At 34.5% G+C, this 13,604-nt stretch overlaps 1 protein-coding gene across 2 annotated transcripts; it reads right to left on the bottom strand.

The window, feature by feature from the left end:
• Nucleotides 1-6,419: 6,419 nt before the first annotated feature.
• Nucleotides 6,420-11,939, bottom strand: LOC127091825 (E3 ubiquitin protein ligase RIE1). 2 transcript variants are annotated; one of them, XM_051030536.1, is made up of 6 exons: nucleotides 11,551-11,900; nucleotides 10,985-11,458; nucleotides 8,425-8,544; nucleotides 7,534-7,666; nucleotides 7,287-7,445; nucleotides 6,420-6,783 (listed from the first exon to the last, which is right to left on the bottom strand). In XM_051030536.1, the coding sequence occupies exons 2-6, from the start codon at nucleotides 11,449-11,451 to the stop codon at nucleotides 6,622-6,624; spliced, it is 1,041 nt and encodes a 346-aa protein (XP_050886493.1). In that variant the 5' UTR covers nucleotides 11,452-11,458; nucleotides 11,551-11,900; the 3' UTR covers nucleotides 6,420-6,621. The 2 variants fall into 2 exon arrangements, with proteins under 2 accessions (XP_050886493.1, XP_050886492.1); XM_051030535.1 differs by having other exon boundaries at nucleotides 10,985-11,939.
• Nucleotides 11,940-13,604: the final 1,665 nt, after the last annotated feature.

Raw genomic sequence — 13,604 nt, 5'->3', positions numbered from 1 at the left:
CCATCCAAAATGCATGATACAAGTCTCACTTTCTCTCACTCTCATTTTGTCTAAAATTGGAATAAAAACTTTGCCACACGTGTTGACCTTTATGCCCTCACCTAGGGCTAATATAAAACTCATTTTCATTTTCTAAACCTATGGAGGACGTGGGAAAGAGGCAGAACAAAGACATAGCAGATCTGAACATCCTTCACTCTCATTTACTTTTTTTCCTCCATTTTTGATGCTACTCTTGATCATTTATCTGGATCACCATTGCTCATCATCTTCCTATTGGTCTTGTTCTTCTTCATTCTCCAAGAACCAAAGGTGCATTAGACACTCTCCACCAGGTAAGTTCTCCTCACTTTGTTCTTCTCCATGATAGCCATTCACCATGCTTAAGCTCATGCATATGCATCTGGAAGATCTACTCTTGAGTAGATCATGGAGCTAGGTCACATTTTCATTTATAGTCATGTTTAAATGATGTTTAAACATGGTTGAACCCTTATATTCATCCTCACTTTTCTCAATTATCTATTCTTTATTTTTGAAATCTAAAGGTGCCATGTTGTTCTACTATCTGCATACTTCATTTTTTTATTTAAACTTCATTTAATTTGGTGGAGAGATGAGAAAGTTATTTGAGGGAGAAGATGGCATGTTAGAGTCGGGATTAGGGTTTGTAATCTTATTCTGATGCATGGTTGAGGTTGAAGACGGGGAGGTGTCGTGTTGTGATTGACCATGGTTTTGTTTTGTCTTTTTGTGCTTAAGTGATAGAGTGACCGGTTGATGAAATGTTCCACATGATTTAAGCGTGACACTGCCTATTTTATTTCATTTTCATTTTTCTGTTGGATGTGTGAACCGGGCCGTGTTCATTTTGTTTTCCCCACCCCCCTTTCCGGCCCATTTTCGTGGCCAACTAATCTCCTTTTATCCTTTTTACTAATGCACACCCCCTATTTTCCTTTCTTTATTATTTGATTATTATTGTCCAAAAATCCCCAAATAATTCATGAATTGTACTTTGAATGTTATTTAATTTTCCATGTTTTTTAATTTCATTTTTGATTTATTTTAATATTTGTTTTGATTTTTAGAATTAAATGTGTTTATGTGTACCTAGTTGTTTATTTTGGTATGCACTTGTGCAACCATGTAGGATCTCTTTCCCATTCTTTCTTGACTAATTCATCATCATTTAGGAGTCCTAAATACACTCATATGGATCATTTTAGGTATCTCCAATTGACGCTTCTTTGCTTGATTACCTTGATTTCTATTTGCTTACCTTTGAGATCATAGTTTGGATTGTGTCTTGTGCATTCCAACTTGAGTACTATGAGTCCAAATGAATTTGATTCCTCTTGTTTATGTTTATTACTTACTTGGTCTTGGTACCCTTATACCTTGCTCTGATAATTTTTTGAATGACATTCCATTGCCACTTCATCATGATGACACATTAAGAGCTACATTCTTCTTTTCTTGACCTAGTTTGGGGTTTAGTGGATGGTGAAGCTCTTAGGAGTTTGAGATCCATTTTTTGTATGGTTTTATGTTGTTCTCATTTCATTTCTTCATGTCTCAATCTAATTTTACATTGATCATTTAATTTGATTGGACAAATGACTCCTTATTTGGATGATGTCCATCTTTTGACTTGCTAGTTATATTTGGACTTTAAGATCCTTTGCTTGTTGGTACCTATTAAGGTTTAATGTTTTAATATTATGATTTAAATAGGACTTTGCCTTTGTCTCATGACTTATAAGCATTCCTCACTTGAACTTTGTTTATCTTGTTGCATTTTGATAAAGTATTTTTTTTCCTAGGATGATATCTTTACTTGTTTATCAAGTTACTTGACTTTGATGTGGGTGTGAAGTTTGAATGACTTCCCTTGTTGCTATTGAACCTCATCTTGAGTTAACTTATTTCACAAGTCATACAACCCTTGATTTCATGTGTATGCTTCATTGTTTGTTTACTTCTTGCTTAAGCTTCTTTGAACTTGTGTGATTGTTTGCCTATCTTTTGGCTTATCTTGGAACATAGCTTGTGTGATACATTCTTGATGCTTGAGTGACTTGTATGTGGAGTTTAATATGTCATAAACTTCTGACTTGTATGTTTTTATACCATTTCCCCCATAATTCTACTTCATTTGTACTTGCTTGAAGTTCATTAGCCTCTAGGAGCATGACTAGGGTTTGATTTTTGATTATTACTTATCTTAACGTTTGAGTGTGCTTTGGTATAATGCCTTTGAGATGTCTTGATTTTCTTATGAGTATTGACACCATGTATTTGCTTTTGATCTCATTCATTTACTATTTACTTTGCCATGTCTAATTGTCCATACACTTGTGTTCGTTTCACTTTACAACTTTACAAGATGATTGTGTACTTTAAACCATGCATGCATGACCCTTAGGAGCTAGACAACATGTCTTTGTGCTTATTTGTGTATGATGGTTATGCCCATTTTGGTTTGGTAGTTTGTTGCTTGCTTAAGTTGTTCCCTCAACCTATTTGAATTTTGTCCCCCCCCCCCCCCCCTTTAATGACTAGTTTGAGTGAGTAGTTACTATATGTTAACATGTGACTTTTTGGTGATAATTTGTGATGTCTTAAAGCATTTTTTAGACTTGAGAATTCACCTTTTATCTCTTTCCGTATTGGTATGATTTCATCTTCTCTTCCATGACTTGATATGGATTATTTACCCTTTTTTTCATGACTTGATATGGATTAATTTGTTATTACTTTTCTTTTCTTTCATGACTTGATATGGTATTGTTTGTTTATTATTCCATGACTTGATATGGATTGTCATCTTCTTCTATCTCTTTTTCTTGTGTGGATAACATGTTCCCCATAGGATTTATTTGGTTCATTCTTGGTTAAGATTTAACTAAAGTAGACCTTAGGTTTGTTAATCAAGCATGACAACATTAGGTAGACCCCATTGGTCCTTAACCATAGGTCAACCTTTGTATGCTAATTTAGGTATCTGTTTCCCTTTTATCCTAACTTTAGGACCACTATTGCATGCCAACATTAGGTTTATCTCTATAATTCCTTTGGATTTTCCTTTCTCTCTTGCATTCATTCTAAAATAAAAACCTTTTTTTTAGTCAAAATCTAAAAACATTCTAATATTACTTGAACTCTTTAAATAATAAGAAAGAAGTACTCAGATACATCCTGCCTTGGGTGGACCATTTGATGTATTCTTTCAACAAAAATACTCAACCAATCACACTTCTTTTGCCGCTTGGCTTTTCTTATGAAAATTTTCAATAAGGGTGGTACCCATAAAAAGCACCAACAAACCAAATTTTTTGAGAAAAACTATGATGCTCTGATTCTTTTTTATACGTAGGCATTGGGTTGCAAAACCTAAGCGAGCGCAATAATAAAATTTTCTTTTTGTTTGTAAATAATTCAATCTTTTTGCATGCATTCAATTTTAGTTGGTAAGTTTTAGTATAAACACACCCTTTTGATTAGAACAACAAGAGTGGATCATGTAGAGTACTACAAACGTGAGGGGTGCTAATACCTTCCCCTCGCATAATCGACTCCCTTACCCATCTCTTGGTTGCGAGACCAATGGATTCATCCTTTGTAGGTTTATGCAATGCTTCCTTTTCCTATCTTGGAATAAATAACATTGGTGACGACTCTGTTTTATGTGTGTGTTTTTTCGAGATGCGACACCTTGCCTTCTTCGTCAGGGTCTTGTTCATCCCCTCTGCAACACCATTTTATTATGGTGTCTTCCTCACATAAAAGTGCCTTTAGATTCCATTCTCCTCAAATAAATGCATGAACTTATTGTCAATGTATTCAGTTCCATTATCGACTACAAATACTTAATTTTTCTCTGTGTCTAGTTCTCAATCTCTGCCTTCCACAGTTTGAACTTGGCGAAGACCTCAGATTTATATTTCATAAAATAAACTCACACCTTACGATAAAAATCATTAGTGAATGTCATAAATTACCTGGAACCTCTAATAGAGGGCTCTTTTGTAGGCCTCAGACATCAAAATGGACAATGTATAAGATTCCATTGGTCATGTGTTGCCCAATCTTGAAACGAAATCTACACGGTTTCCTAACAACATAATACTTGCACAATCCAATTGTGAAACTGCGAACACCCTTCATCAAATTCCTCTTATGTAGTTCCATCATCCCATATTCACTAATATAACCCAAACGCATATGCCACAATTTTGTTGCATAATTATCAGTTTCAACAGATGCTACATCATCCATTATTATGCCCCCAAAAAATATCTAAATGTTGCCAATAGTTATCCTTGTCTTCATCACTATCATTGCACCTCTGATAACCCTCATGATGTCTCTATCTCCATGTAACCAGAATGAATAACCATTCGATTGGAGAGTACCTAGAGAAATCAAATCCCTCCTTAATTTTGGAAGATAAACACCTCACTCAACGTGCACACGCCACAATCATCCAAAACACTTTCACTTTTCCCATTTCTAGTGATGGTACAAATTTTATCATCACATAAATAGGAAAAGCCATAATCACCTGATTTAAAAGAGTTGAACCACTCCCGATGCAATGTCATATGGTAAGAGCACCCAAAATCAAACACAAAGCAAATCCTCTTCACTATAAGAACCATCAATTTGAACTACATTTGTTGAACTATTGTTGTCTGACTTTTTGGACATTCCCTCTTCCAATGTCCAATTTGCTTCGAACCATAAAATTATGTTGTTTTTCAATCCTTAGAATTGAATCTCTTTTTATTTTCAGAACCCATTGCATTACCCTTGCCTCTACCATGGTCTTGACCTACCTTCACAAATAAACCTTCACCTAAACTTCCTTCACTTTCCTCTACACTTTGGCAATGTTATACGTGTTGCAAATCGAATTCAACTTAATTGCCTTCTTCCCGTATGTGAGAGTGGTCATCAGATGTTCATAAGAGCTTGGTAAAGAACACATCAAAATAATGACAGTATCCTCATCATTAACCTTCACACCAAGTTGTGTCAAATCAATGAGGATGTTGTTGAAAGGGTTTACATGAGTCTCCATATCGCCTCCTTCCTATATCTTCAAGCTATAAAGATGTTATTTCGTGAACAATTTGTTCACGAGCGTCTTGGATATGTATTGATTTTCCAATTTATCCAAAACATCCTTTAGAATTGTGAGGTCCAGGATATGATTCATCACACCATAAAAAAATGCAAAGTCTTATCAAACATGTGACTTTCTCCTTCATCTCGTTTTAATAAATGGTTGTGATGTCCATCAGTTTCTCATCACGAAGCGTCTTCTGTAAATCTTGTTGAGCCAACAAATCCTTAACCCACATTTGTCATAAATTGAAATTCCTTATTCTTTCGAACCGAGTCACTTCGAATTTTGCACCTCCAGGATTAAGCGTCATCTGATACCAATTGTTAGAACAAAAATGTGAATACAAATCAAAATAGAGATAAATACACAAAAACTGTGTTCATGTAGTTCGGTCAAATTGCATACGTCTGCAACTATATAGTACCTATAGCTCCCTTTATTTGTGTCTTATTAATGCATTAGATTACAGTGTTACAAGTCATATATATATATATATATATATATATATATATATATATTATAATATATATATATATATATATATATATAATATTATATATATATATATATATAATATACTAATTTTAGCTCATCTAAAACCACAATCCCTAATTTTCTTCAACAACCAATTATTTTTAATGTGTAACTAATACTTGAATTGTATGGTTGTTAAAACACAATAAAATTGATCAAATAATTATTCATATTTGAAATTGTGCACGATTTCTTTCTTGTTGAGTATGCAAAGAAAGGGGTTAAGATTAGAAATTTTTAGGTTGGGAATGGAAATTTTGGGCACGTGTTTCTATCTAGTTGAGTAAGCAAAGAAAAGGGGTAAAATTAGAAAATTTTAAGTTGGGAGATGAAATTTCTAAAATTAACTAATTTGAAATAAGGTTAAATAAATTAAAAAATGGTCATGATAATAAAAAATTTAAAATTAATTGTTATACACGATCAGATCAATGTAAAAAAATATTATAAAATAGATATCTCTAATTGTTGTAAACTTGTGATTGACAGACAATACTATTTACTCTAATGGTGTTTATAAATTAAATAATAATAATATAAAATAATGTAAGATCTAGTTTGTGGACACCTGTGCTTCAGTGATTCTGTTTACCAAATCAGCATAAGATAAATAGCAAGGATTAAATTTGTTAATGCAAAATATGTAGAGAATGAAATAATTTTATAGGAACAGAAAACAAATTTAACTCAAATTTTATATCGCATTTTAAAACGACAATACAATCCATAAATTTGTGGCACAACTTTCAGATAACTAACAAGAACAAAATATTACTCAACTTAGTAAAATATTACTCAATTTAGTAACATCGATAACTTATTCATGAATATATGACCTAAATCTTCTCTACATAAATAGATAAGCAAAACAACTATCAAAACCGAGAAAGTGGATATTCCTTGTTTTGAATATCTACATATAGACAACAGCATTGAAGACACCCAGTTAGGTGTTATACCTGTTCGTTTCCCTTGAGAATATTGTACTTACAAAGTGGACATGTTGCATTCATCTTTAGCCATTTTACTATGCAAGAAGAATGGAAGTGATGGTTGCAGGGAAGAGTATGAAGCTCCACTCCATCCTCATACGGACAGAGGCATATACAACATTCCTGAAAAGCAAACATCAAATAATAATAAAAATATACTCCACTTAAAATTGTAAGTTATTTTAGAAGTGTTCGGGCCTACATTTTACTTCCAAGAAATATTTAGCAGAAACTCAACTAAAACCATCAACAAAATCTTAATAGAAATCTACTATCTGTTTTTTTTACTAATAATCCTTTTTTCTTTTGCAACATGACTTTAAAAAGCTAAACTAAAACCATTTTTCTTGCTATTTGTTTAATTCAAGTTTGAACTTCTATCAGTTAAATGGTAAATTTCTAAAATATCAAGGGGCTTCGAAAGCTAGTTTTTAAGTTTGATTCATTTCTTTTTCCCCTTTAAATGCCCAGATTCACATGCATGCAAACACGTAGAGCTAAAGTAACAATCTTCATGTGCAGTAACACTAAAATAGAAAATCAGGGAACCATTGATTTCCCTTTCTCAGAAGTGATAAATTATAAATATCCAAGACTGAAATAAATTGTGTTTCAGGAAACCATACTGCATCCTCAGGTAAAAGTATCCGTTCATTATCCAAGTATTCACTGGATGTATCTGTGGGAACCATCGATCCAGCTCCACCGCTAGCCTTTTCCTCATTGTTTAATAATCGAAATCTGTATTTTGGAAGTATACTAAGGTCTGCTTCTGACGCACCTTCCTATATTCTCTCAAAATGAAACAACTAGAACAGTTAGAAGGTTCCCATGTTATTGTTCAGTCAGTTCAAAATACTTTTTTATTCATACCTGTCCTGCAACAGCATAGAGAATAGCAATGATGCAGGGCAAACAACAACAGAGAGCAATGCCAATCAAGCATGCCAAAACAACACAGAAGATGGCAAAGAAGACATCAAATGCCAGAAAGATGACAGCCAACCTGTAAAGATTGAAAAACAGATCATTATGTTCATTATATCAACAAACTTCACAAATCTATCAAATAGAAAAAATAGAGTAACTGCCCATTTTGGACGTCTATAAATACCCTCAGTATCACCTTTGTTCTTCATTTATATTTGAGATATCAAATTGGTTCTTCAATAGCAATTAATGAAATCAATTTTGTTCTTTTAAGGACTGGTTGGGTTGTCATGCTAAGGACCATACTGATGCAGTTATAATGGGTGGCCAAATTTGGCCTTTGACCAAGAAACATTCTTTATTGAAAAAACTTTCCACGGTACTTCTGAAAGCTACGAATTTGAAAAAGAAAATCTAGGTTCTATTGTAATAAGTGGTGACTAATATTTAATCACATGTTTCACTTTAAATAGAGGAATATAAGGAATCATTTTTATATACATAATTCAATTAAATGGATCTAGCCACTAGTTGCTAAGTGTAGTAACTATGTGTGCTGGTATCCTCTTATAATGTATAAAAACAAAGGGTATTGAAGAAGTCTTCTTTTATCCAAAAACAAGAATGAAAAGGAGCATGTCTTTCGTACATAATAAACCCCCCCTAAATCAACAAACATATACAAAATCACACACACACACATGCATTTTCAGGCACCTTAACAAATAGAAAATATCATGTGTATGCGAGTGAATCTATAAATGCAGATTAAATATCATACTCTTAAAATTGATATATAACATTATTCTTAAAATGTAAAAAGTAAAAGCTTACCAGTACAAGCTTGGAGCATTTTCCAGAAGGATATCACCACCAGAGACAACCCAGTAAAAACCCACCATCCACCAAATGAATGAAACCCCGGTATTTATTGATTCACATCGCTTGGTGAACCTGTTTTGCAGATAAACAAAATAAGTGTCTACAAATCTTAATTACTTGATTCAGTCCAGCAATGTGATAATAAGCCAAACCACACATCTTTACATATAGCTAAAGTGGATTAACATGCATTAGCCAAGTTCATTTAGAAGAGGAAGAGACATTTTATTTAATTTTCAAAAACTGTACATCGGATAATGTGAGGTATGGTATGGCATCTGTTACAAAAACGTAAGTAGAAGGTGGAATATATACTGAAATCCTAATGAAACTACAAAATAGGAAGAAATCCAATGATAGTTGTCAATAGCACCCTGCTGTAGCTGCGTAAAACACCGGCCATTACTTTCACTTATGTGGTGTAGCAATTTCATGATACTGCCGCAATCAATGGTGGAGCTTCCCAGTGAAAGGGGAGTCCCTGCTCCCCAATTTTTTTAAATATTAGGTATATATATATATTAATATATATAATATATATATATATATATATATATATATATATATATATATATATATATTATATATTTGGCATTGATTTATAGTATATTGCAAGAGATGTAGCGGCATAATGTTAATTTTTCTACTGCTAAGGTTTGGTATCAACTCCAGCAGGATTCATTTTTGCATTTCTACATTGAACAATTGAACAAAATGTGGCCAGTGTCTTCATGGCGTCGAACTCTCTTCTTTATATAAAAAATGTTTTTACTGTTTCGCCTCAATACCAAACTTATGCTTAGATTACGCATTTAATATGTATATGTATCTATGGCCCCCTCAAAGAACCAAGGTAAGCTCCACCACTAATAGTGTTTGAAGTGCGTGAAAAGGGGGCAACTTAAGCACCCGAGAATTAAAAAATGCCCTAAAAAACCAACATTTCAGAGGGGGCCGGGGGCAATCTAGGGATTTCAAGACCAATAAAGGTTACAAAATGGAGAATGCTAACTGTTTGTAGTCTAACACGATACACGGCAGACACAGCCTTCATCCTCCCGACATCCCAGTTTCTGACATTATGTTGGAAACAGAGTAGCACAATTGTGAGAATTTTATGGTTATACTTAATTCGTGATGACATGTTGTCTTTTAACAGAAAAAGGGAGCCATCAACCTTTCAAGAGGCTGGAAGAAGCTTAGATGCTTCTCTCTGCGGCGGATGACAACAATGCATGAAGGAATAGAAGCCTTGCATAAAAACAAAACATGTGAACTTGTTGAATTTCCAAAAGGTCTGAAAGCCATCAGGAATAAATGGATATACAAGATAACGAGATGGTAATCTGCTCATGTAGAACGATATCGTGCAACACTGGTGGTTAAAGGATATGCTCCGAAAGAAGGCATTGATTTCAATGAAATATTGTCCCCAATTGTTAGACTCACTACTCTCAGAATAGTGTTGGCTATGTGTGTTGCATTTGATTTACATCTTGAGCAATTGGATGTAAAGACTGCTTTTCTTCGTGGTGAATATGAAGAAGAAATATATATGCCCCAGCCATAAGGTTTTGAAGAAGAATAAAAATAAAACTTGATTTGCAGGTTGACCAAATCTCGGCACAGTTTAAAGCAGGCGCCGAGGTGTTGGTACAAGAGATTTAATTCCATCATTATTAGCCTTGGGTACAACAGACTTAGTTCACACCATTGTACGTATTACAAGAGGTTTGAGGATAATGTAATGATTTTATCATTTTGCTGTTGTATGTGGATGACACGTTAGAGACCACCCACCAACGAAGCTTGACGACAACTTTTCAGCCAGCATTAACTGTTTTCAATTCACTACCTCAGGCTTCCTTTGTCACTTTTCTGCTCACTTTTGTTCACTTTTCTTTCTGCTGCAGGTTGCCCCCCTGGTCTCCCTCTTTTATCACTTTTGCCTAGTTTCTCTTCTCATGTTTTTCTTTCACTATGCGGTTTTCTTACACAAAATGATTCCAATCCTATGTTATATTTATCAAATAAAAAACAAAGCCTCCAATGTCAATGTAAAATCTACAATAATATGCACAACGCGACATTATGACCAGCCACAACTCTGATGATCTCACAACAACTTATTCCAAATAAATATGATAACAGTTTCTTCAATAAGTCCACAACATAATAAAACAAGTGTCCTAACATATCACTCTAATGTAATGTTATGTTGTATATTGCCAGCAATCTCATAAAAACTTGAAGTTAAATTGCAGGCAACATAAATATTCATTGAACACTACGTAGAACATAACATCATGCTCTTTTCAGTTCTGTTTAATTATAATTTTTTGCAAGTAAAATAAAAGTACACAAATCACATAACTAGTTATATATAAAACTAATATGTTAATTAACAAAGTTAAGTTAAATTTATATGCATACATAAACCCTAGCATGCAAAAAAACTTGAGCTGCAAATAGTAAGAAAGTCAAACATCTAAAAAAATCGAATATAATTTACCTGGACTGAGATGAGTTCCCGTCACCGTCATCACTGTCGCTTCCGTCAGAACTGGCTCCGTCGTCGTTCTCCCTCTGCCACCGCCTCGAATCTCTCCGGCTACGGCGGTTGTACTCAAGCCACACTAGAACAACATGAACGAAACACTGCAGCGCGTAACCGATGATCCAAATTCGGATCGGCGTGATCGGAGTCTCGTCAACGGTGCACGACAACATCACCACCGAAACCACAACGAACGCCATGTTCCATGATATATCTAGCGCTACAACTGGCTTCGAGTATCCCCAGTCAGCACGCCGCTCTTCTAGTTCACGCGCCGCTGTCTCTCGCACCAGAACCGACGGTCCTCTCCGTCCGGCGGCGCGTCCTAGAAGAAGCGCGAGGGATGTAGAGCGTCCTCCTTCATGGCGTGAACGGAGGAGCGGCGCCTCTTGCGTTTCAGAGGTTGTTGTTTGAGAAGACATCGTTGAGCTAGAGAGAGAAAACGCGCGTTTGCATAATTGAAATTGAAAAGCGAAATGAATTGAAAAGGCAAATTATTAAATATAATAGAGAGAAAAAACCTTTGGGAGATGAATAAGAAATTGGAATTTAGGGGAAAGTGCTTTTATGAATCTCGCGCGAGTTGTAACTGGTTAGTGAAGGAGTGGAAGAAAAAGGAAAAAAATGAATAAGTGATTATTTATTAGTAGTACTAAGAAGGAAGAGAACAGAACAGTGTAACGCGTTGAAAGGTGGATCGGAAGGGGAAAAATGGTTGTTGAGAAAACGGTGTGGTACGGTGATTGGTGGATGATAGGATATTTGAAATCCCGTAATTAGTGTCACAGATATGTTATGTTACTATCGTGTTCATCACTTCATTCTTCTTCCATTACAAACGGTGGCAACCGATCCAACAAAAATAAAGAAAATTATTATTAATATAAGACTTTTATTTTTTAATCGTTAACATATGTTTTGAACACGTACGTTAACAAGACTTTAAAAATAATGGATAATTAAACAATTTTAAAGGGAATAGTTCAACTTTGATTTTCATCGGGAAAATTAGGTCAGATTAGGTTGAGGAAAAAAAACGAAACTAAATAATTATTAACACATTTTTGTGAATCAAACATTATCAAATTAATGTTATCAACTAAGGGAACACAATAAAATCAATTATTATTATTTATTATTATTAAAAAATAACACATTAAACACATATAAGTCATTGTTGACAAAAAAAAATATCTTACCTCTAATCAGTTATCTCAAATTTGACAATCATATCAATATCTTTAGAAGTATCATGAATATGCTCGTAATGAATAGATGTCAAAACACCAATGAGATCTAAAAATAAGATAATAAGAATAAACTAAAATATGGATGTTGCGTGCATCAAATAAAAATTATCACAATATACTATAATACAAACATTTACAACTATGAATAACTATACTAAACTGGTAAGTCAAGATTTCTCTATAAGAAAGTATAGACAGATCATATCCATCAATACAACAAAAAAACAGATTTAAGATCGGTTGAGTATAAGGTTACATTGGTTTCATATACGAGGTGACGAAGGTTGTCATAAAAAATGTATTACTTTACCTCTCGATTTTTATTCAATTGGAGAGTAATGAGTAAAGGACATGAGTTCAATCCCCGGAAGATCCATTTTGGAATTTTTAAATGACGAAAAACACTTTTTCCATTGGTCTTGACAACTATGACTAGCAAGACAAACACAACTTTAAGGGTATGACTGCAATGATGAACAATGTAACATGTACCAAAAGAACATGGTGACATGGGAAACCATAAAGGCAAATTCTTTGAACCAAAGAGTAAAGGAGGTACAAAGTAAGATGTGGAGGAACATGAGCATCCTCACTGTATTGTCCTAACTAAAAACAAGGAATTATGTGTTTGGCATCAAGGCAAACATCTCTTGGTTCAAAAGATGGGCAAATGTCCTAAAAGGGTAGGTATGGGATCCAAAGGAGAATGATGATTAGTACAAGGAATAGTATATCACTACAGGAACAAACAATTTGAAACCAAAGAAGAATGGTATATTGGATCCATGAAGGAATAAACTCTGAACCAAAGAGTAAAGGAGGTACAAACTAAGATGTGGAGGAACATGGGCATCCTTACTATATTGTCATAACCACAAAATAAAGAGAATTAAGTGTTTGGTTCCTGTCATACCCCAAAATTTGCCCATTAATATTATAAGGCATTTCTTAGGCACTCCAACTTATTTTTCAAGGCATTGACCTTAAAGGAACAAAGCCCAGCTCACAACATGCCCAATCCAGAAAAGGCCCAAACTAGCTTGCTCGCTAGGCGAGCAATTCCTTCGCCTAGCGAACCCTTCGCTATACAGCTCGCCTAGCGAAGCTTGCGAATAACAGAATTTTCGGGCTTCATTCTGAGCCCATTAGGTCACAACAAGAGCATTATAAATAGCCAAGCTTCAGTCAGAAAGAGGGGGAACAAAAACAGACGACGACGGACGGAGACCCTGGCATAGAAACCCTAAAGACTAGTCCAGAGAGGGCGAAGTAAAGAAACCCTGACGGCCGCTCATCCGCACCGAAGTTACCGCCGTCCAACTCCA

This window comes from Lathyrus oleraceus, chromosome 6, assembly GCF_024323335.1.
Source record: "Lathyrus oleraceus cultivar Zhongwan6 chromosome 6, CAAS_Psat_ZW6_1.0, whole genome shotgun sequence".
Lineage (NCBI taxonomy): Eukaryota > Viridiplantae > Streptophyta > Magnoliopsida > Fabales > Fabaceae > Lathyrus > Lathyrus oleraceus.
This window is presented reverse-complemented; position numbering and strand designations above follow the sequence as displayed.

Bases quoted from the DNA above. Each gene is read 5' to 3' on its own strand.
- LOC127091825 (XM_051030535.1), bottom strand. From the start codon at position 11,451: ATGTCTTCTCAAACAACAACCTCTGAAACGCAAGAGGCGCCGCTCCTC. The intron at 8,545-10,984 runs GTAAATTATATT...TCTGCAAAACAG, and splicing joins GGGAACTCATCTCAGTCCAG to GTTCACCAAGCGATGTGAAT. The intron at 6,784-7,286 runs GTATGGTTTCCT...TTTGCTTTTCAG, and splicing joins TACTTTTACCTGAGGATGCA to GAATGTTGTATATGCCTCTG.